At 40.2% G+C, this 25468-nt stretch overlaps 1 protein-coding gene across 1 annotated transcript; it reads left to right on the top strand.

Annotated features, from left to right (window-relative positions):
- Positions 1 to 1737: 1737 nt before the first annotated feature.
- Positions 1738 to 24009, top strand: LOC114662553 (protein FAM162A-like). The gene is made up of 4 exons (XM_028816085.2): positions 1738 to 1999; positions 13527 to 13638; positions 16903 to 17011; positions 21619 to 24009. Exons 1-4 carry the CDS (start codon positions 1870 to 1872, stop codon positions 21715 to 21717), a joined length of 450 nt encoding a protein of 149 aa, XP_028671918.1. The 5' UTR covers positions 1738 to 1869; the 3' UTR covers positions 21718 to 24009.
- The last annotated feature ends 1459 nt before the right edge of the window (positions 24010 to 25468 follow it).

Genomic DNA, 25468 nt, shown 5'->3' on the forward strand with positions numbered 1-25468 from the left:
AAATGAAGCTCAGACACAATGCAAAGGAGATATAGCAAAGCAACGGCATTCCCACCACACTTTTGATATTTTGTCTTTTTCAATGTTCAGGAATTAAATTCATGGTCACTTTTTGACAAAATGCTAAAGGTGCAAGATGGGAGAAAGATGTGTTCTGAGGTGGGCTTCTTAAGTGGCCCTGATTTATCTTCCAAGTGATGGCTGACTTGAGGGAAACAGGATGGCAATGATGTGTGGATCTCGAGAAATCCCAGTTCATAATTACGAAATTATGGGGTGGTGGCTGGTGGTGTCATGGCAAAGACTTGTGGTTTAAGCCACATAGCTGATGGCTCAACTCTTGCCCTTCCCTCCGACCCTCAGCAGGACCCTTAACCTTTCTGTGTTCCAACTGTAAAAAATATCAGCAACCATTTGTAATACACCCTGAGCAGGTAAGTTGCCTCAGATAAAGGTATCAGCTAAATACACAATAATAATAATAATAATGTCTTTAAAGTTCTCGGATCATTCATAGTGTTGTCTGCTTGTGACCTCAGCCCAAGCTAAATCTCAGACCAAATGGACTTTATGTGGCTGTGAGTGTGGGCCAGCCTGCTGTCCAGTGCCCACCGCTGTTTTACACAGTAACATACACTGTGGACAAATTTTGGAAGAATATAAAAGGATTCAAATTTGAAACAGCCTTAACTACCCTTGATATTTTTACTTCTATTATTTCCAGTTTATTAGCATGACTGTGTGTGCATGTGCCCAGTAATGGACTCCTCTTCATTCCAAGCTTGGTTCCTGCGTTTGGTCTGGCTAAGTGATTCAGTCAGTCATTTTCTAAACCACTTTTTCCTGAACAGGGTTGCAGTGGGGTGCTGGAGCCTATCCCAGCTGTGATGGGCTGGCACCCTGGCCCGGATTTGTTCCTGCCTTGTGTCCTGTGCTAGCTGGTACAGGCTCCAGTGCCCATCCTTAAGCGGGTTAGAAAATGACATTTAAACTAAAGCACACATTTTATTATTTCAAATATATGACACAGCTATTCCTATTTATTACGTACTCCTACCTCATGAAATAAATCATTACATTTCTTATGAACACCCCGAATTAGGACAGGTTACGATAATTCAGTTCTTATTTTTTTACTTTGGATTCCTGGATATTTAATAATGGAGATTCTATAAAATTTAAGAGATTAAAAACCCTTACATTTTCATTTGACAATATCTGTATTTTATACCCTAATTCCAGACTGTTACTGAGAACACAGGGGTAGAATGGCTAGCACTGTTGCTACATAGACCTCCAGCTTTGTATTCACATTCTGGTCTGATTCCTGTGTGTGTGTGTGTGTGTGTGTGTGTGTTTGTTGGCTGTCTTTATGTCTGTCTGGATTTTCCTCCCACATCCGTATGTCCTCGGAAGACTCAGGTGTGGCGTAATACCTATGCTGAAAGTGCCAAGTCATTCTGATTTTCATTCACGTGCCAACTGTTTTCATTGTTAAGTTTTATGAGGCACTACTTTCAGAACAGGATTTGTGCAAGTGCCAAGTCATTCTGATTTTCATTCGCGTGCCAACTGTTTTCATTGTTAAGTTTTATGAGGCACTACCTTCAGAACAGGATTTGTACAGGTGATGACATCAAATCTGCAATTCTGCATGACTTGACAAAACCACCATTGCTTGGAGGCATATTGCACTTCCTGGACGCGTCATGTGACTCGACATAAGCTGCCTCTGTGGCCTTCTGTTGCCGCTGCTGCCATTTCTGTTCCCTTCTCAGTCGATCGAGTACAGCCGGTGCAGCTTCAGGACACACACATCCTTGTTTATGATTGCAGCAGCTACACTCTGAATTATATTCTACAGCAGCCATGATCAGATGTTTAGTGAAAGCCACCGGAGACGTGTCCAGACACCTGAGTCAACATCTGAGAACGTCAGAGAGATCGTTGTGTACCAAAGCCACAGGAAACAATGGGCTGACCAAACCTCAGTCTGCCGGTAAGCAGTGCAAAGATGAGTGGGGTACTAGGCACCCACCCACCTCCCCGTCAATCGTCTCTCTTTTAGGGCTACTGGACAGTGAAGGTTAGATATGTGTGCTTCTAAAGGTACTTATAGTTAAAATAACAGCTTAGTCTCTAAAACTACAAATTATGGACATCGATAGATATGTTGTGCAAAATAAATGTTAATGGGATAATGAACTGATTTATTATCAAAACCGGTTTGATCCACTAGGGATCACAGCGTGCAATGCATGAGCCAACCCTGAAGGTGGCACACGTCCATCATGGGCACATTTATGCCCAAGGCCTTCACATGAATTCATATTGAGCCAGTTTACAGTTGTCGGTTAAACTAGCCTGCTAGTCTTTGAAAAGTGGGATAAATCGAGAACCATAAATAAACCATAAAGACAGAATATATGAAATCCATGAAGTAGACCAAGATACCCCTGGGACCACAAGGCAGCTGTTCTGCTGCATTTACTTCAGCATCAATAAAGTGTCTGCCTTTAATATAAATCTGTCAATCTTTTTGTATAGTGTCTTTCATATCTATCAATAACCTCTTGTATTAATTTAAGTGTGCAATATGTTTATTATTTACATGGGTAAAGTTTATCATGTTATCTATCCCGCTATATCCTAACTACAGGGTCACGGGGGTCTGCTGGAGCCAATCCCAGCCAACACAGGGCGCAAGGCAGGAAATAAACCCCGAGCAGGGCGCCAGCCCACCGCAGGGCGCACACACACTCACACCAAGCACACACAGTAGGGACAATTTAGGATCACCAATGCATCTAACCTACATGTCTTTGGACTGTGGGAGGAAACCCACGCAGACACAGGGAGAACATGCAAACTCCACGCAGGGAGGACCCGGGAAGTGAACCTAGGTCTCCTAACTGCAAGACAGCAGCGCTACCACTGCGCCACTGTGCCACCTTATCATGTTATAATAATGGTTTTTTTAACTGTTTGGAGTTGCTAGAGATCAGTAGCGCTGGAGAAGGAGCTTTAAGTTTGGTTGTTTTTTTGTTTACAATTGTGAACACTTAAACTGTGCATAGAAGAAAGGGAGCTGAGGGTTTCTCTTAGCTAACAAATGCTATATGAATGCTAATATCTCTGTTTTTTTATGTCAATATCTGATTCAATAAAGATGTTTAAAAAATAAAATTTTATAGAACCTTTCCTATCTCTCTCTGTTTCCTATAGTGACTTTCATATCTATCTGGGTCAATTCACATGAAATCAACAGAAGCCTCTCAGATAAATTATCTTTGACTTGCTTTGTACTTTTTGGCAATAATGTTGCTGTACCCAAAAACTGATGTGTGTCAAGTTTTAGTGTTCTGTTTTCATTAGTTTCTGAGAAGTTTAAAAAAGTGGCATGGCTTTAATGTTATTGAAAACAACGAGTGCTAATAAAAGTGACAACATTCCCTAAGTCAAAACCTTTAAATTTAATGCCAGGCTCATGAAATTTTCAGGGATTGTCCTTTAGTATTAGATTTCTTTACTAGTTGGTCCACAGTTGCATATTTTACAATTTATGGCTTGCTGAAAATGGTATAAAAAGATTTTCTTTTGTGCTGTGGAGCAACTTTAGCCGTGCATAGCTCCACAACGTTTGATAGGTATTAGGGTGTACACATTTGTTCTGTGACCAAGCACATTTGTCTGCATATAAATCCGCAAAGTGTAGTTCGTTTGACTAGTGTGATCGCTCCGTGCCGACTTGGCCTACTCGGAAGAGGTGATCACTAAATAAATGTGCCCGAGCATGGAAAACAGACATAGCGTCAATGATGCAACAAGTCAAATATTGAATGAAATGAGAATCGCACTGTCTTTTGAGTTTTAATTCTCACCTTACACATGAATGTGAATTATAGTTGGCAAGAAAAGCTGCAAATTCCTCCCTGAACATCATTTGTCTCCATAAAAATCTTCTTGTATGTGTGGCATGATTAAGAGCAAAACGCTGCACTGCACGCTTCATAAATCTGTAAGAGGGTGGAGTGTTCTCCTGCCCTACATGACTCCAAAACAACCACAAAATAAGTAAAATCATTTTGACATGCATGTTTTCACAACGTGTCGGGATCTTGTTTTGGCTTTACAAGAAGTCACATGGTCTTGACGAAAGTGTGCCCAGGCCCAGAACGTTAAGTGCAGTGTGAGTTCAGGCCAGTGGAGGAGTAGGAAGGGGGGACAATCACACTTGGGCATGGTATTGAACAAACATTCCTAGTGTGAGTACACTCTTACTCATGGTATAGTTCATCTGAAAGAATCAAACCTTTTGATTTTTGAGGCATTATAAAAGGAAAAAATCATTTCATGTCTATATTTCAAATTCATATTGGCCAGTTTGCCATAAAAATAATTATACCCTGGACAGAGCATGATTTAATTACAAGTGCACAAAATATTAAGTTGGTACATTGAAACAAAGTATATTGAGTAAGGTATCAAACATGTCATGTTTTACTACAAAGAGAAATGCAAAGTACATAGGCATCGAATCAGGGTTGCTTTACTTAGTCATAAGAAAACACGAAATTTGCCTTCTCAGTTGCATCTTATAACAAGACAGAAAGAAATGAAACAAAACAAATAGAGACAAGTTTTATATGTGTTTATGTCTAAATAGTCGATTGTTTTATTCAGCTATATTCTACTAAACCCATTTCTGTAATCAAAACAAACTGCAAAGAAATAGTGTCAACTTTAAGACTTTGAAGAATGCAAAGATGCCTTTTTCCACATCATTTGGATCTTTATATTGCCTGCCTATTGGTGTAAGTGATGCCTCAGTGATATTCAGGATATGCACAAAAGGTATGTGCTCTCTTGGGCCAAGAGGAGCCATGAGGATGCATAAATATTACTTGGCCATCTTGTTACTTATTTGGTGTTACAATAATGTTGGCTATTCCCACTGTTGGTCATAGACAGACGCAGCGTATTTCCTAGGAATTATATCTGTGAGACAGACTCCTGATTTCAGAACAGTTTGAACCATTTCTTTTGGATGAATCCCACTCAGATCCACAATGAAACTAGGAGCACCTGGCACCCCGCTGACCAGCAGATGGTTTGGCAGGAGTGGAACGAATGAGTGGTTGTCTCGCGTTCCAGGAAAGGTGGCTGACCTACAAAATCTCAGCTGTGGATTTTTTCTTCACTCTGTAACACTTCCTCTTTACAAACCCAGGTGAAATGGATGGGCCTCAATAGTCAGTTCAAGGTACCAACTTAATATTATATGCATTTTCTACTTAAATCATGCTCTTTCCAGTCACACAATCCTTTTTATGGTGGGCTTTGCAGTACATGGGCAATATACAATTGAATTATAGGCATGAAATTATTTTTTTTCCATTTTTAATGCCTCATAAATCAGAAAGTTTTATTTCTTTCAAACAGGCACCTAGCTGCTAAATAAGAACTATAACATGAGTAATACTTCTCAAAATCTGAAAGATCTGATGTGATTTAGTGTGGAGATCTAGAGGGCCAAAGTTGCACTAAAGCACAAAATAATTTTTTTATGCAATTTTCAGCAAGGCATAATCAGGCAAATATACGACTGTGGACCAACTATTTTAAACATTAAAGACATCTAATACTACATAACAATCGCTGAAATTTACATGCATCTAGCATTAACTGTTGAAAAGTTATGACCTACAGAATATTGCGCTTTGTTTAGTAGCACTCATCTTTTCAATAAAATTAAGACCACATCTAATTTTAAATCCTCAGAAACTACAGAACAACCTAAATTACTGAACTACTAAACTACTGAACAGCCTAAATGTTTCACACCAGTTATTGGGTAAAATGACATTATTGACAGCATATATGAAGCAAATTGTAAAATCTGTTGGTTTGACATGGGTCGACTATCTATCTATCTATCTATCTATCTATCTATCTATCTATCTATCTATCTATCTATCTATCTATCCAATATGTTGGTCTGACACGGATTGGCTTGTCTATCTACAGTGGTGTGAAAAACTATTTGCCCCCTTCCTGATTTCTTATTCTTTTGTATGTTTGTCACACAAAATGTTTCTGATCATCAAACACATTTAACCATTAGTCAAATATAACACAAGTAAACACAAAATGCAGTTTTTAAATGATGGTTTTTATTATTTAGGGAGAAAAAAAATCCAAACCTACATGGCCCTGTGTGAAAAAGTAATTGCCCCCTTGTTAAAAAATAACCTAACTGTGGTGTATCACACCTGAGTTCAATTTCTGTAGCCACCCCCAGGCCTGATTACTGCCACACCTGTTTCAATCAAGAAATCACTTAAATAGGAGCTGCCTGACACAGAGAAGTAGACCAAAAGCACCTCAAAAGCTAGACATCATGCCAAGATCCAAAGAAATTCAGGAACAAATGAGAACAGAAGTAATTGAGATCTATCAGTCTGGTAAAGGTTATAAAGCCATTTCTAAAGCTTTGGGACTCCAGCGAACCACAGTGAGAGCCATTATCCACAAATGGCAAAAACATGGAACAGTGGTGAACCTTCCCAGGAGTGGCCGGCCGACCAAAATTACCCCAAGAGCGCAGAGACGACTCATCTGAGAGGTCACAAAAGACCCCAGGACAACGTCTAAAGAACTGCAGGCCTCACTTGCCTCAATTAAGGTCAGTGTTCATGACTCCACCATAAGAAAGAGACTGGGCAAAAACGGCCTGCATGGCAGATTTCCAAGACGCAAACCACTGTTAAGCAAAAAGAACATTAGGGCTCGTCTCAATTTTGCTAAGAAACATCTCAATGATTGCCAAGACTTTTGGGAAAATACCTTGTGGACTGATGAGACAAAAGTTGAACTTTTTGGAAGGCAAATGTCCCGTTACATCTGGCGTAAAAGGAACACAGCATTTCAGAAAAAGAACATCATACCAACAGTAAAATATGGTGGTGGTAGTGTGATGGTCTGGGGTTGTTTTGCTGCTTCAGGACCTGGAAGGCTTGCTGTGATAGATGGAACCATGAATTCTACTGTCTACCAAAAAATCCTGAAGGAGAATGTCCGGCCATCTGTTCGTCAACTCAAGCTGAAGCGATCTTGGGTGCTGCAACAGGACAATGACCCAAAACACACCAGCAAATCCACCTCTGAATGGCTGAAGAAAAACAAAATGAAGACTTTGGAGTGGCCTAGTCAAAGTCCTGACCTGAATCCAATTGAGATGCTATGGCATGACCTTAAAAAGGCGGTTCATGCTAGAAAACCCTCAAATAAAGCTGAATTACAACAATTTTGCAAAGATGAGTGGGCCAAAATTCCTCCAGAGCGCTGTAAAAGACTCATTGCAAGTTATCGCAAACGCTTGATTGCAGTTATTGCTGCTAAGGGTGGCCCAACCAGTTATTAGGTTCAGGGGGCAATTACTTTTTCACACAGGGCCATGTAGGTTTGGATTTTTTTTTCTCCCTAAATAATAAAAACCACCATTTACAAACTGCATTTTGTGTTTACTTGTGTTATATTTGACTAATGGTTAAATGTGTTTGATGATCAGAAACATTTTGTGTGACAAACATGCAAAAGAATAAGAAATCAGGAAGGGGGCAAATAGTTTTTCACACCACTGTATCTATCATAGTGGAGTTGACCTTGGCCTCACTGGTATCAAGGCAGGTACCAACTCTATCTGGGATGCCTGTCCATCACAGGGCACACTCACTCACACAGGTTGGCCGAATCTAGAATTGGATTTAAAAGTAACACGTGTCTTTGGGAGGTTGGGGAGAATCAAGAAGGTCCAGAGGAAAACCGATGAAGACATAGGGAGAACCTGCAAACTCCACTCAGAAAGCATTCTGGCCAGGATTGCCTAGCTATGAGGCAATACCACTAAACACATCACAATGCCTCCCAAAGTAAAAAATTACTCTTTTCTTGTCCCATGTATTTAATCTATATTACTAAACAACAGTTTAATTTATGCACGGACGGCGGATGCACCGAAACGTATGCGCACTGCACCTCAGCGCCCTAGAGTCAAACCCAGCGGCTTCCCAGAGTCAGTAGGTGGCGCCCAAACAACACAACCTGTAAACTAAACTTGCTCTAATCCACTGTGCCAGCAGTCTGTGTGGCATTTTTGAATCACATAACGGTAATTCAGTATTAAAAGTAAGTTAAACGACGTCTACCTAACAACACAGCCACAGAAAAACAAAAACGAGACCGCATAGGAGGCTCCTACAACGCGCTTCAGGAACACCAGATGCAAAGAAGTCACGGCTCCAAAAAGAAAGAGCTCAAATAACGGAATTACAAAACGAGCCAATATGGATAAACACGATGAACAAAGGTGCCGACAATTCGCTTCTGACACAGCAGAGGCAAAGGAGTCACGGCTCCAAATGGAAAGAGCTCAACGATTAGTAATACAAAACCGAGCCCGTACTTCCCAGAGTCAGTACGTGGCGCCCAAACAACACAAACTGTAAACTAAACTTTCTCTAATCCACTGTGCCAGCAGTCAGTGTGGCATATGTGAATCACATAACAGTAATTCAGTATTAAAAGTAAATTGGATTATGATTCCTAACAGTAAACGACTTCTACCTAATGACACAACCACAGAACAACAAAGACGAGACCGCATGGATAAAGACAATACACGGAGGCTCCTACAACGCGCTTCAGAAACACCAGAAGCAAAGACGTCACAGCTCCACAATGAAAGAGCTCAACTAACGGAAATACAAAAACGAGCCCGTATGGATAAAAACAATGAACGAGGGCGCCTACAACGCGCTTCTGAAACAGCACAGGCAAAGGAGTCATGGCTCCAAAAAGAAACAGCTCACCGATTAGAAATACAACAACGAGCCCGTATGGCTACGACCTGTGAACTAAACCTGAGGTAAAGCGTGCACGCCAGGTTGTACAGCCGCCTGAACGCGACCGCCCACATCACCGCATATACCACCTTTGTTTAGTAAAGTAGCCCTCCATGCCCGGATCTGCCGCCATGGTTACTTCAGCATGCGAATCCGCCACCATCAGCAAACAAGTTCTAGCTGACGACACAGCCATAGAAACACAAAAAACAGACTGCATGGATAAAAACAATAAATGAAGGCGCCTACAACGTGCTTCTGAAACACCAGAACCAGATGCGTCACAGCTCCAAAAGAAACCGCTTTAGTACAAATATGTTTATTCAATTAAATGAAAAATGTCCCAGGACGCACCCACCCTCCATATTGCATCTCTCCAAATATCGGAGGGAACAGAAAGTGATTGCCATTCTTGGATTTGCGATTCTTTCGAGAATCGCGGGGTTACTGGTAGCTAATAATGTGGTCTTTCATCACCCATCCATTTTCTGGGCCCAATTATTTCAGTGGGGTGTCACAGTTGGATGGAGGCTGTTATAGCAGCATTGTGCCTAAAGCAGGAGATAAGAGAAGGCAATGTGCATACCTACAGGGCCAGTTCATAGTTTAGACAACATAATTGACTTGTGTTTGGGATGTTGGCTTAAACTGAAGCACATAAAGAAAGCCTAAACATTCACTTGTAGATTCTCCACAGACAGTGAGTGGAGCAAGATTTGAATCCAGTCTGTTGGTGCTAACCATTGCCCATACCCAATGTTTTGTATTATTTATTTCTTCTAAAATAAAATGATACAATTTGTTGACTTATTTTTCAATGTATTGTTAGAAAACAGTGTATTTCTTTGGGATATTTATTTATATACTGTAATTATTTCCTCCTTCACAGAAAACCATACCCAACAGCAAATTTAATATTTCAAATACCGAGAACACTTTGAAAGTAACCGAAGACTGGTTTGATGCTACATTCAAAGTTGTGTTTGAATTGTGCTTGCAGTTCAAAGAAGCTCACTGAAATATGCAAGGAAAGGTGACTTTGAGGAAACATCTGATGATTTTATAAAAAAAAATGTGATAGGATCAAGGTCCTTTCACAGAGATGTTTCCTGCTGGCATTTTAGCAGTGACAGTTGGAGTCAGTGCATACGCCAGGTGATTTGTTTTTAGGCCAAATGTAAATGACCTTTTCTGAAGGCACAGGAATGCCATCCACATAACCACAGGTTCCTTTAGCTTTTATTTTGAAAATCTCAGTTTTAGGTTTGGAGCCGAGCAGAAGATACCAGGCAGTATTGCCAAGTTTTAGATTATGTTTTGTTCATATTAGTTTGGTATCAAGTTTTAAAATGCAAAATAAAAATGCAATGACTAATAAAGCTAGAAAAGGCAAATTAATGCAGTATGTCAACTTTTTGTAATGTTTTGGTGCCTAACATGTGCCTGGTTAATTAGCTGTGTGTGTGTGAGAACCTTATAATGGACTGGGATTCAGGGTTGAATCTCTCTTTTTAGCTGATGCTGCCAGGATAGGGCACAACCCCAGAACTGGACAAAGTGGGCACAGAAAATGGACTGATGGAGGAAAATGTAGCGTATGCTGATGGTAACAGTGATGGTGAAATTGAAAACTTCAGCCTGATTAAAAGTTTCAGAACTAAATCTCAGAGGAGATGAGGTCTCTAATGGGAATACAACTGACACAATAACTAGCTGTCCAGTTGTTCTCTGAGTTTTGGACAGTCAAATATGTTTAGTAAAGACTTCCAGAATGGTGTGAAGTCATATTTAGTTTAATATGAGTGATTCATCAAGAAGTTGGTCCACCACAAAGGTCATTTTGTTGTTTACAAAGTTAGCTGTTCATTGCTTGCAGGGATTTGCTCAAAGTGTTTGTTCATAATGTGTACATGATAAGGTTCCACCTACTGTAGATGCCAGATTGCAGGTCCGTTAAAACATAAAGGCAGCAGATATGCAGCCATAAAGTTCACTGATCATTTTTATTTATGAGTCCATTTCAATAAATGTTTTACAAATAAATGTTTTACGACTTTAATGCTTTTTACATTATGTCTAATAATAAACATTATGGTTATCTGGAATTGTTAAATTGGTCCTAATGTGTGTTTGTGTGTGTGTTCCCCCTGTGATGGACTGGCACCCTTTCCTTTCTAGGGATTGTTTCTGCCCGATGCTTGCTGGAATAGACCCTGCTTGGAATAAGCCGGTTTAAAAATGGATTGCTGATAGATTTACATGGTGTTTAAGTTTTAGGAATATCTGCTTAATAAGATAGGACTTACATTTGTGAAAGACAGTCATATAGACAGGTTTGGTTTCTTTTAACAACATCATCATCCACCCTGTTTTAAATTTTTAATATAAAATATTATAGTTTTGCTTGTTAACCATGTAAGGGCTACACTTAAAAAGCCCTGTAGCAATGAGTAAAACAGCCTGCTAAAGTTTCATTTACTTACACCGTTTCTTGTAAATAGCATAGTGAAAGTGCTCAGCTAGCAAAACGTTACTATTCACTATTCAAGAGTCAAGAATTACCAAGGCATAGCCAGCAACCTGAGGGCACAGGGCATCCTGAAGTCCTACACGAGGCCTGAAGGGCAATTAGAGTAACAGACAGGCACTAAGGATGGCATCACATTATATGACTTCCCATGGTTTTCAGTCTTGGCCATCATTTACGTAATCTTAAGAAAATCAAGCAAATTAAAGACATCCAGTTACATTCTGTGGGCTGGTGCAACACCTCCAACAGCTCAGTCAGAGCACTGTACAACACTTCCTGGCCTGCATTTAAAAATGAAGCAGTTTTGACTTTATTGTAGCAAGTCACTGCTAAAGCCAACGTCACATTGGGCAACTTTTAGTCGTTGGGTATATCAAACGTTGCCAGACCTTGTCAATTTACACTATTGAAACTCTCTGGGCATGTCAAATTTAGCAAGTGCTCACTGACCTTCCAGCACAATTGAACTCACCACTTTTTGTGACTGTCAGTAACTTTCTGCCTGATGGAGCTGGGGCTGTACAAAGGGTACAGCAAGTACAGCCACAGTCTTGGCTCTTTTCTTTTCTTTTATTCCATTCTGTCATGGTGCATAAAACAGAAGACATCAGATAGGCTAACTTCTGTTTGTGAAGTTCAAAACACTTGAGTTCCTTAATCCTCAATGCATTATATGCATTGTACATTATATGCATACTGAGCCTGTCTCTACATCTAAAGACAAAGTCAAACATGTTTGCTAACAATCAACAGGTCAAAAATAAAAGTAAACCTAAATAAAGAGGCAAAATTGAGTTATACAGGTTTCAGAACCTTAAAATCATAACACTGTGTATAACGGCTGAGTCACTGACCCCTTGGCTTTATGTGAAATTTCCCCAAAGGACAGCGCTACACTTTTAAGGGCTCTAATTGTTCATCTGTATTCCTTTATTAACTGCCTTTTCCCCACCTATATGATAGCAATATACTGTGCAGTATTGTACAAAAAATGTTTTAGAAGGTGTTGCAGCACAGTCTGTTCCAGGACTGCTTTTATACAAACAGAGGGCTTGTAAGTAATCAACAAAAGTTGAGACCCTTGTAGGAATTGTTTGCATTGACTTTCAAGGGTTAGTTAATGTACATTGCTGCAGAAAAGCTGTAAGTTGTTAACCTGATGTTACTGTCTAGTGACCTGACCTAATCTGTGTTTGTGTTAAGTACATACAGTATCCGTGTCCTGTGTCTCCAAGCAAAAGACATCTTCTCATTAGTCAAAACGAAAATTCACCTTGAAGCCCTTATCGACGGATGCCCCACTTTCTGTGGTTTAAACCACATGTAAACTTTCTTATATTTTCAAATGCCTGGAAATGTACAGGACATAACCAAAATTCAAAGAGGAATTGCTAGTTCAGCCTTTAAGCATTTTTTTAATTTTGTTTTGCAGTTCTTACACTCTTATTTTTTCGTACATAGGTAGTGACAACTAGATCCAGTTGTAGTTCTAACAAGTATCTTATCCATGTATATATCAAGGGATATTTCCAAGCAACATCTCCTTGTGGACCTCCTTTTTGGTGGTGCACCCTGCCTTTCAGTTCCCCATATAATCGATTTTAATACTATGGTGGCTTCCTCCTTTCTTAGACAGGACCTGCTGGAAGTTCTTGGACCTGTCTATTACTACAGAGGCATAACAATCATCATCCAGTACCGAGCCATGATGAGTTCCTCACATATTGTAATTGCTGTTTGGAGTTGTATAAGAAACTTGAGTGAGGAAGGCAATAGTGTTAGTCAACTTTACCACAAGTGAAAAATTAGAAATTTCATTACTTCTTGAAAAAAGTAATTTGTAACAATAGGAAGATGCTTCTCAGCAAACTGTGAAAGACAAAAAATAATCTTATTAGTTTCATACTAGTCACTACAGCTTGTAAGCACAGTGTAACTGTGGGTACCTAAAAAAATGTATAACCAGAATGGTCAGATAAAAATGTACAAGTCTGGGAAAAAAATGGGCAGTTTATAGTATTGTATATGTTTACTGCTACTGTAAATTATATTACCTTAATTCATGTCCCCTTTTACCTTGTTGTCTTTTCAAGGACAAAGCTCAGCTTTCAACTTCAAAGGACTAAATCCATCTTCATTCGATAAAAAAATCTTGCTGTGGGCTGGGCGCTTCAAAAAGGAAGAAGAAATACCTGAAATAATCTCGTAAGTTGTTTTTATACATAGATGAATATTAAAGGCACTGCATTATAGATACAGTATATAGATGAAAAGGCACTATAAGAAGACAGATATGAAAGACACTCTGTAATAGATAGTAAGGGCACTGTATTTTAGATATATAGATAGATATGAAAGACACTATATGATAAGATAGATGGTAAAGAAACTATATTGTAGATAGATTGGTAGTAAAGGGGCTGTATTCTGGACAGATTGATATATATGCATGCATGCTTATGAACATTGTGTAAAAGCATTTGTGCATTCTTTGTATAATAAAACAATTTCTTCAGTGGGCCCACCACCTGCAAGGGAGGCCATAGGGGTCGGGTGCAATGTGATATGGGTGGTGGCCGAAGGCGGGAACTCTGGCATTCTAACCCTCGGTTGCCGAAACTGGCTCTTGGGACATGGAATGTTACCTTTCTGGTGGGGAAGGAGCCTGAACTGGTGCAAGAGGTTGAGAGGTACCGGCTAGATATAGTCAGGCTCACCTCTATGCACGGTCTGGGCTCTGGTACCATTCCTCTTGACAGAGGCTGGACTTTGTTCGACTCTGGAGTTGCTGTGGGTGAGAGACGTCGGGCAGGGGTGGGCATGCTTATGGCCCCGCGGCTCAAGGCCTGCACGTTGAGGTTCTCCCCATTGGACGAGAAGGTTGCTTCCCTGCACCTTCGAGTTGGGGGAAGGACTCTGACTATTGTTTACGCTTATGCGCTGAACGACAGTTCAGAGTACCCAGCCTTCTTGGAGTACCTGGAAGAAGCGCTGTGAGGCACAGGTCCTTGGATCTCTATCGTCCTGCTGGGAGACTTAAACGCTCACATTGACAACGACAGTGAAACCTGGAGAGTTGTGATTGGGAGGAATGGCCTCCATGACCTAAACTCGAGTGGTGTTCAGTTATTGGACTTCTGTGCTGGCCATAGATTGTCCATAATGAACACCATGTTCGAGCATAAGGGTGTCCATAAGTGCACTTCGTAATCGTGTCATCGGATCTGCAACTTTATATCTTGGACACTCGGGTGAAGAGAGGGGCTGAGCTGTCAACTGATCACCACCTGGTGGTAAGTTAGATCAGATGACAGGAGAGGCTGCCGGACAGACCAGGCAGACCCAAATGTATAATGAGGGTCTGCTGGTAACGTCTGGCAGAGGAACTGGTCAGAAAGATCTTTAACTGTCACCTCCGGCAGAACTTAAACTTCATTCCGAGGGAGGTGAAGGACATTGAGTCTGAATGGGCCATGTTCCGAGCCTCCATTGTCGAAGCAGCAGAATGGAGCTGTGGCCACAAGGTTGTCGGTGCCTCCTGTGGCAGCAATCCACAAACCCGGTGGTGGACACCTAAGGTTCAAGAGACCGTCAAGTTGAAGAAAGAGTCCTATCAGTTCTGGTTGACCAGTGGGACTCCAGAGGCAGCTGATGGGTACTGGCAGGCCAAGCATGTGGCGGCATCGGCTGTTGCAGAGGCAAAAACTCAGGCATGGGAGGAGTTTGGGGAAGCCATGGAAAACGACTTTTGGTCGGCACCAAAAAGGTTCTGGAAAACCGTCAGGCGCCTCAGGAGGGGAAAGCGGTGCTCCACCAACACTGTGTACAGTGGAGATGGGGCCTTGCTGACTTCAACTGCAGACGTTATTGATAGGTGGAAGGAATACTTCGAGGTACTTCTCAATCCCACCAACATGTCTTCCTTAGAGGAAGCAGAGCTGGAGGACTCCGGGGTGGGGCCCGTCCATATCAGGGGCCAAGGTCGCCGAGGTAGTTAAAAAGCTCCGAGGTTCACCCTGGGTTCCTCAAGGCTCTGGATGTTGTGGGGCTGTCCTGGTTGACACGTCTCTGCAACATTGCATGGACATCGGGGGCAGTGCCTCTGGATTGGCAAACCGGGATGGTGGTCCCCCTTTTTAAGAAGGGTGACCGGAGGATGTGTTCCAATTATAGGGGGATCACACTCCTCAGCCTTCCCAGTAAGGTCTGTTCAGGGGTGCTGGAGAAGAGAGTTCAGTCGATGGTTGAATCTCGTATTCAAGAGGAACAATGCGAATTCCGTCCCGTCCATGGAACACAGGACCAGCTCTACACCCTGGCAAGGATCCTGGAGGGGGCATGGGAGTTTACCCAACCAGTCCACATGTGTTTTGTGGATTTGGAGACGGCATTTGACTATATCCCTTGTAGCATCCTCTGGGGTGTGCTTCGAGAGTACGGGGTACAAGGCTCGTTGTTACAAGCCATTCAGTCCCTATACAGGATGAGCAGGAGCTTGGTCTGCATTGCCGGTAATAAGTCGGACACGTTTCCTGTTGAGGTTGGACTCCGCCAGGGCTGCCTTTTGTCACCGATTCTGTTCATAAGTTATATGGACAGAATTTCTAGGCGCAGCCAAGGAGCGGAGGGGGTCTGGTTCGGTGACCTCAGAATCTCGTCTCTGCTATTTGCGTATGACGTGGTTCTGTTGGCTTCATCGGACAGTGACCTCCAGCTCTCACGGGAGCGGTTCGCAGCCGAGTGTGAAGCGGCGGGGATGAGAGTCAGCACCTCTAAATCCGAGGCCGTGGTTCTCAGCCGGAAAAGGGTGGAATGCTGTCTCTGGGTTGGGAACACAGTGCTGCCTCAAGTGGAGGAGTTCAAGTATCTTGGAGTCTTGTTCGCAAGTGAGGGAGGAATGGAGCGGGAGGTTGACAGACGGATCGGTGCGGCATCTGCAGTAATGCGGGCTCTGCAATGGTCCATCGTGGTGAAGAGAAAGCTGAGCCAAAAGGTGAGGCTGTCAATTTACCAGTTGATCTACGTTCCTACCCTCACCTATGGCCACGAGCTTTGGGTAGTGACCAACAGAGCAAGATCGCGGATACAAGCGGCCGAAATGAGTTTTCTCTGCCGGGTGGCTGGACTTTCCCTTAGAGATAGGGTGAGGAGTTCAGTTATCCGGGAGACTCGGAGTAGAGTCGCTGCTCCTCCGCATTGAGAGGAGTCAGTTGAGGTGGTTCGGGCATCTGGTCAGGATGCCCCCTGGATGCCTCCCTGGGGGGGGGTGTTCCGGGCGTGCCCCACAAGAGAACACCACGGGGCAGACCCAGAGGAGCTGGAGGAGGTGGCCGGGGAGAGGGAGGTCTGGGTTTCTGTGCTTAGGCTGCTGCCCCCGCGACCCGACCTTGGATAAGCAGTGGATAATGGATGGATGGATGTATTTTTAACAAAAACATTGCTGTCTACATTTTGTTTCTGTTTATTTAGCCATGAGATATTGCATTCTGCAAGAAATAAAATAAGAATCAAGATTGCCTATGGAATGATAGGCCTTTTAATAGCTGCATGTGTGGCCATGATCATATCAGGAAAAAATGTGAGTAACGATCCCTGAACTGTTTAATATTTAAGCTTGAATCTGTGCTAAAATCATTTAACTTAATTACAACTGATATTTTAATTGTTTTTTTTAAACTTGGAATTGAAAGTGAGTCAAGTCTGATTTGATAAACGCTTCAGAACTGAAATGTATCATGAAACATAAGTATTACTTGCCAATTTTTGAAATGAATGCTGTAATTTTTAATTGGAGTACCTCACTGTGGAAATGGTATTTGCTATCATTATAATAAGGTGGAAGGCATATTTATAAATAGGAGATATCATTCAAGTATCTTTGCTACATGAGTATACAGACTAGATGTCTCAAAAGAGGCACAGGCTTTTCTTCACCCTATAGATTCCTATATCATCTCATTACAGTTGAACTTAATTTACCCCATGAGCTCTATATGGTATACATGTATCAGAGCAAGCCAAAATGATGTTCTTGATGCCAGTTTTGAGCATCTCTATGACAGCAGTTACACTGTAGAATATTTATTATTCAGTTGACTTCTTCTTCTTTCGGCTGCTCCTGTTAGGGGTCACCACAGCGGATCATCTTCTTCCATATCTTCTTGTCTTCTGTATCTTGTTCTGTTACACCCATCACCTGCATGTCCTATCTCATCACATCCATAAACCTTCTCTTAGGCCTTCCTCTTTTCCTCTTTCCTGGCAGCTCTATCCTTAACATCCTTCTCCCAATATACCCAGCATCTCTCCTCTGCACATGTCCAAACCAACACTATCTCACCTCTCTGACTTTGTCTCCCAACCGTCCAACTTGAGCAGACCCTCTAATGTACTAATTTCTAATCCTATCCATCCTCGTCACACCCAATGCAAATCTTAACATCTTTAACTCTGCCACCTCTAGCTCTGTCTCTTGTTTTCTGGTCAGTGCCAATGTCTCCATCCCATCCATGATTTGTTATTAACAAATACTAATAACAAATAGTAATATAATAACATGATTTGTTACTCATTTGACTGAACAGTGTGATTCTTTGATTTACCATGTATGGCTAACTTTAAAGTCTTGTAGAAAATACAAAATACTTATTTAAACAAAGATGCCGTAATTTGCAAAAACACTAGGGGAATGAGAAAATAAAAAGCATTTGTAGTATAAATAATAAATGATATCACTTCAGGGACAGTATGAATCCATCATAAAAAACAATATTTTCAAAAAAAAGAACAAAATGAAAAGACAAACAGATTGACTTATACACAAAAACAATAATAAAAATATATGATTAAAAAAATAATTTAACATCAAAGACCAAAAATACAGACTGAAAGAAATACTAGAATCTGAAACTAAGAATTAAAAGTTTCTAAAAGTTCAATTGAGAAGCTAAAAAAATTAAGGGGGAATTAAGAGATCCAGCAATTTTTTTTCAGTACTATTCCATTAAAAGGGCAAAACAGAAAAAATTGAAGACAATTTAAAAATCTACAGAAACTAGAAAATTAAGCAAGACTTGCATAGATGATCAACCCTTCATCTTACTCTAGCCGGAAGAATTAACATTGTTAAGATGAATATCCTTCCTAAGCTTCTTTTTTTATTTCAAAACATTCCAATATACGTATATCAATAAATAATTTTTTAAGCAATTAGATTCAACCATAACCTCATTTATTTGGAACTCAAAACATTCACGTATCCGAAGAGCGACCCTACAAAGACCTCAGGCAGAAGGTGGCATGGCTCTACCTAATTTTCGGTTTTATTACTAGGCAGCAAACATACAAGCCATAAAAACGTGGACACAAATAAATGAACATACACAGGCTTGGTCTGCAATAGAAGTAAAATCCTGTAGTACTTCTTTATATTCCCTGCTCTGCGCTCCAATAAATGCAAGTTATCGCAAATATGCTAATAACCCAATTGTGCTTCACTCACTCAGAATATGGAACCAATTTAGAACGCAATTTAAGATGGAAAATCTTTTATCTGTGGCACCTCTGCAGGAGAACCACCTCTTTCAACCCTCGCAAACATATCTAGTTTTTAATATCTGGAAAAGATTTGGGATTAAATTGCTCAGAGATCTTTATATAGACGATATCTTTGCATCGTTTGAACAATTACATTCCAAATTTAACCTTCCAGCTACACATTTCTTTCACTATCTTCAAATTAGAAACTTTGTTAAACAGAACCTGCCCGATTTTCCTCATCTTGTACCCTCCACCTGACTAGAAAAAATACTGCTCAATTTCAAGGACTTAGACAACCATTTCTGCAATATATAAAATTTTATTAGAGTCTCTTCCTTTCAAAGATCCAAGAGGACAATGGGAAAAAGATCTCATAATTAATATATCAGAAAAGGAGTGGAAGGTAGCATTGCAGAGAATTCACTCGAGCTCCATATGTGCAAAGCATAGAATTATTCAACTAAAAATTATATATCGAGCTCATCTGTCTCGCTTAAAACTGTCCAAAATTTTGGTTAGAAAGTTTCTGTTGTTTAGAATTTTAACAATAGTCCCTTCCAAAATTAAAAGCATCCCTAGTTTCTGTTACATATCTACTACTGATGAAAAGGGGAGGATAGGTATGTAGTGAAATTTTGCATCACGTAAAAATACACCATAATAATTCTCTTCTTGTCTCATCTTCATTTCTGCTTTTCCTGGTGAGGGTTGCAGTATGGTGGTGCAGTGGTAGAACCTCCACCTTGCAGTAAGGAGACCAGGGTTTGCGTCCTAGGTCCTCTTTGCATGGAGATTGCATGTTCTCCCTGTGTGTGCATGAATTTCCTCTGGGTGCTCCGGTTTCCTCCCACTGTCCAAACTAATGCAGGTTAGGTGAATTGGTGACACTAAATTGGCCCTAGTCTGTATTTAGTGTGTGTGTGTGTGTGTGTGTGTGTGCGTGGGTGTGCGTGTGTGTGTGTGTGTGTGCGCAGGGGTTTGTGTGTGTGTGATTGTGTTAGCCCTGCATTGGGCTGGCACCCTGTCCACTGATTGTCCCTGCCTTGCACCCTTTGCAAATGGTGGGATAAGCTCCAGCCTCCTGCAGACCTGCTCAGGATTTGGTGAGCTTTGCAAGTGGTGTGCTTAATATTTCTAATAGCTGGAATTACTTTAAGACTAGTGTGTACTAAAGAAAAAATAATAACAGTATATTAATGTTGCTGCTCTTGGAATAAACCCTTCAGGCCTTACATATTAATTTCAGTGACGTACATAATACAGTCTATAGTGCTTCATTTTAAAACTTAATGATTTACAAATCAAGTGCACTGATGTAGCACTGAACTGGCAAATGTGGTTGAGCAGCCCAGCAAACAGGCCAGTAACTGTGTGGCCTTCCGTTTTCTGACTTTTGTACTCTCTACTGGAGGGCTATTCATTAAAGAGGTGACGAGTGTGCATGGCTGCCTCTGGTCTTAATTTATGTGGCACCCCTAGCAGTAAACTAACAGGAGTGAGGAATTTGAACTGTAAAGCCATAATGGTTCCAGTACAGTGCTGACATGGCCCACTCTGTGATCTTGAGCATATCACTTAACCTGCCAGTAGTCACACTGTGATGTGAAATCACTCCGGATACAAGCTAAATAAATCAAAGCCATTAGACACCTTTAACAGCATGCCTGTGTTTTACAGGACAGTAGCCTTAACTGTATTGTGAATATTCTTTGCTGCCTGGCTTATACCAGTCTTTAAAAATTTGGTAAAGTCTGTTTTCTAACTTAGCTTCTAACTTTAGCTTCTTGAAACTCAGAATTGACAGTATCCTGCTGTAAAGCTTGTTAACACTACATTAAGAAGAGATAAGTTAAAAAATTAAAACATGGTTACTTTGTCATTAAATGTTTGCTTTTAATATAGAATCTTTTTTATGAACATAATCTTAATTGTAGTAATATTTTTAACTGTAAGTTTAAATATTCATAATGGTTAAACTACACTATACAGAACATGAGTTACCTAAGACTATTCTATTTATCTTTATCATCATCATTTTATGTGGTTCAGAATCCAAATGAGCAGACTAAATTAACAAATGGAAATTCAGATCTACAGTGCAAAATACCAACAGATATTAGCAGTGCAGACTTTATGAACTTCTTCAATGAGAAAATTAAAAATATAAGATCCCAGATCTCAGCATCACAGTACAAACCAAATACTAGCTTAGCAGACCCTGTCTCACATTGCATTCAGCACTGTAGTAATTTTAATCCTGTAACTGAGCAGGAAGTCTTAACTTTAATTTCTAAAATGAAGTCCACTACTTGTTCTCTAGATCCAGTGCCAACAAAACTAGTAAAAAGTGCAATGGATGTTCTTGCAGCGCCTATTCTAAACATTATCAATAGTTCATTATTGCATGGCACAGTACCAGATGTACTCAAAGTGTCAGTCATTAAACCATTACTTAAAATGTCAGACCTAGACCCACACATACTAAATAATTATAGGCCTATTTCAAATTTACCCTTTCTCTCTAAAATACTAGAAAAAGTAGTCGCCAATCATCTTCAGTCACACCTTACACATTACAATTTATTTGAGAAATTCCAGTCTCCTCTCCTTAACTGATTGTCTTTCTGATTTGAATTTATTATGCAGGCGGCGAGGCGGGATGAATCTGTGACCAAATGGAATCTGGATAAAAAGGCAATCTGGAAGGAAGAGTCCCAAAAAGACCAACTGAAAGCAAAAGAATAAATCCTCATTCCAAAGCAACACTATCTATGTATTATAAAATGCTCTACAACTCAGGAATTATTATTGCTTTATGATTAAAATGATGTACCTTCTACCAGAAATATATGATACAAACCAAAAATGCCTTTGTTGTATATATTGCTCCATTCAGGTGCCCTGTTAAAATGCCAAAAGTAGTTGTTGTCATTAAATAGAACCAAGTGCATGTTATCTAGTCATATAAATCTATTAATTTATAGTATTAGACAGGCACTAAAATTGTGCTCAAAAAAAGAATAGACTGTGAAATTGGTCTGCACCAAAAAAATGAGGTAAATCACTCTGTTATTTTGAAATTCTTTAACTTGTTTCATTCAGGGAGTCTTTATTTCTTAGTATAGTTTATTTTTATCCCAGTGCAGTCTTGTTGCCAGTGCAGCAAGTAAAGAAAGAAACCTCACATTGGTTGCCAAATCCCCTTTGACAAACTCAGATGTCTGATAGTTATACCAGAACTCAATTATGATCCCACCCAGAACTGCATTTCTGTTGTTGTAACATGGGCATTAGAAAATGTCTCAGGGTCACATTCTTGATCTTATTTCATGTTTACATTTTCATCCAGTGGCCCAAAACTCTTGCCTGTGAATCCATCATTTCACTTGATGTGTAAAATTGTGATGGTGGCCCACTGGTTAACACTGGTGACTGACAGATCTGGTGACCGGGGCTTGAAATCTATTTTGTGTTGTTGTCCATATGGGGTCTGCACATTCTCCCCTTGACTGTGTGGCGTTTCCTTCAGGTACTCGTTTCCCTATCATGTAGATGAGGTTATCTGTCAAATCTAAATTGGCCCAGTATGTGAGTGGTCCCTATACTGAACTAACACTTCCTTGCGTTCAGTGCTGCACAGAGAGGCTCCTACCCCACAATCCTGAATTGGATTAAGTGCGTTAGGGAATGTTATGTAATATTTAGTATACTGAACGTTTGGTGTCTTTCATTCAAAATTATTGATAGTTGAATAGATCAGCAACTGGTATGTCTTAGCAATGCTCATTTCACAACCCTGCTCAATTCAACTGTGCCTCAGCTGCACTATAAAATGTACTGTAGTATACAATGGACTTACACAAAGCTGAGCTAAATATTAACAGAGTCTACGGACTTTTATATGATGAACATGTTATAAATTATAACTGGCAGTTGAATTGCTTCAGTGTTGCTTGATTGTTTGATGGCAATCATTTTTTAACAATGTGTAGCTGACAATAATAAAATATGAAGCAATTTTTAAATCAACTAAAGATGTCTATCGGTTTTAAAGTTTTGCTTTATCTTTTGTGTTATAGGTTATCAGATACCATTGCAAATATTTCAAGTTTCATCATTTTTAGTTGTCTCAGTGGTTAGCACTGCTGACTCACAGAGCCAGTGTCCAGGGTGCATGTTCGGCACTAACTTCTGAACTGAGTTTGCATGTTCTCCCCATGTCTACACCAGGTGTTCTTCAGAAACTTCAGTTTTCCTTCCACATTGTGCAGACATGCAGGTTAGAATGCTTCAGGGTTCTTAACTGGCTCCATGCGAGTCTGGATGTGTGTACGAGTGGGTCCTATGAAGGGATGGCACCCCATGGGTTTGAGAATGTGATGTTATATTTCAATAACCTGCGATCATTTGGACATGCGTAGAATTTATTGTAGATCTTAATGTTTAATCATTTATCATTTGGGACATATTAAACTTATTTTTGATTTTTTTTTTACTGTTTATATGGAAGAAGAGTCAATGTCCATGGTTTACTTTCAAACAAATGGTACGATGAGTCCAAACAAAAGTTATTATTTAAAAACTAACTGACAGTAAAAATCTTTCAAGAAATCATTATTTCATGAGGTATTTTATCTAAACTGTGTATAATATAAAATCCTGTATATAATGTTGAAACTTTGTTTTGTTTTTTTGTTTTTTTTTATCAGTGAGATCGTCTTTTCTGTATATTTTGTTTTTGTGAACCCTTAAATGCACCTTAATTTTCTGCCATCTTTCGTTGTAACAATTTATTTAATGTATGTTTTGCTTCTTTTGTGTTGTATTTTAGTTTTGGTTGTGGTTCTTTCAGTTATTGAGTGTTCCTTTAAGCAGATATTCCAATCTATGCTACAGTTTAAAGCCATTTTAAACCTGGAATATAAGTATTTATAACTGCAGATTAATGTCATATGCTAGATTAATACAGTAAATACATTTTCTATATTTTTACATTTTTTTTTTTTACTTAGAAATAAATCTGAGAGTAAACCCTGATGTGTTTTTGATTCTTCCATGCTACTTGAGCTCTGCTGATATTCTGTAGTCAGATAGATGGGTGGCATTAGTAGCCATTAATGCGTCTGCTTCATATGAGGTGTCACCAATTGCATGGCTGCACTCGGGTCCTAAAAATTTGGGATCCTGTGGTGGTTTGTTGTGTGGTTGATGCGGCAAGCACTGTGTCAGTGCACCCTCCTAACCTCACTTCATATTTAGCCAAAAAATGTATACATAAACACAAACTGCAAAGTCTGTCTTGTTCAGATGCCCACTTAAATTGTAATTGTTTACTTTTCTTATCAAATTAATTTTTGCCCATCCTTGATTTATTTTTTGCAAGTCTGAGAAGATGAGCCTCAAACAGTTTACATGACATTTCAGATTCCAACTATTTTATTTTTTTTCTTATATTATAGCAGAAATTGTATAATATGAGAAAAGAGTAAAATATCACAGGACAAGAAAGTAGCATCGAAAACACCAGTATAGCTTTTGCAAAGAGCTGCATAACAATCTTCTGGAATAGTTCAAGGGTCAGTGTGAGGACCTGTGGGGGTCTGGCACACTCCAATGAAGATGAGTTAGTTTAAGGCAGGAGTGGGCAAACTACGGCCCGCGGGCCATATCTGGCCTGCTGGTCTTTCTAATTCGGCCCGCTGAAGATTGGTACAGAATTGCCCAAATCAAATCATATCATAATTATGACTGCATTCATTTGACCTTCTCCTGTAATGCCTGGCGTTCCACCAGGTGGTGCATTAGGCACAGTGATACATTGACTTGATATTGAGGATCCCGGGCTACTCTCTGTTATTACTCTGCTACTGCTCTGAACCCATCTGGAACAATGAGTGGGCCAAAGAAAAAAAAAGTCGACAGTGAGTGACGAGTGTTTAATAAGGAATGGACAACTAAATACTTTTTCACTGAAGTCCGGTCAACGGATGTATGTCTTATTTGCCAAGAAACTGTTGCAGTTTTAAAGGAATACAACATCAGCCGTCACTTTTCCACCAAGCGTGCTAATTATGCTAACAACCAGTCAACGCAAGAACGGACGGCTACCGCTCAGGGGTTGGCAGCTAGTTTGCAGGCTCAGCAAAACACCTTTATCCGACAAACTGCCATCCAAGAATCAAGCACAAAGGCAAGTTATGTGCTGGCATTCAAATTAGCAAAGACCAGCAAGCCCTTCTCCGAAGGGGAGTTTCTCAAAGAGTGCATGGTAGGGACAGCAGGTATTTTGTGTCCTGAGAGCAAGAACAAATTTGAAAAACTTAGCTTATCACGCAGGACAGTGACTCGCTGTGTTGAGCTAATTGATGAAGACTTAGCTAGCAAGCTAAACAAAAAAGCAGAGTTATTTACATTATATTCCTTGGCAGTGGACGAAAGTAATGACATAAAGGACACCGCTCAGCTTTTAATTTTTATCAGAGGGATTAATGACAAT

This window comes from Erpetoichthys calabaricus, chromosome 12 (assembly GCF_900747795.2).
Source record: "Erpetoichthys calabaricus chromosome 12, fErpCal1.3, whole genome shotgun sequence".
Taxonomy (NCBI): domain Eukaryota; kingdom Metazoa; phylum Chordata; class Cladistia; order Polypteriformes; family Polypteridae; genus Erpetoichthys; species Erpetoichthys calabaricus.

Bases quoted from the DNA above. Each gene is read 5' to 3' on its own strand.
- LOC114662553 (XM_028816085.2), top strand. From the start codon at position 1,870: ATGATCAGATGTTTAGTGAAAGCCACCGGAGACGTGTCCAGACACCTG. The intron at 2,000-13,526 runs GTAAGCAGTGCA...TGTCTTTTCAAG, and splicing joins GACCAAACCTCAGTCTGCCG to GACAAAGCTCAGCTTTCAAC. The intron at 13,639-16,902 runs GTAAGTTGTTTT...CTGTTTATTTAG, and splicing joins GAAATACCTGAAATAATCTC to CCATGAGATATTGCATTCTG.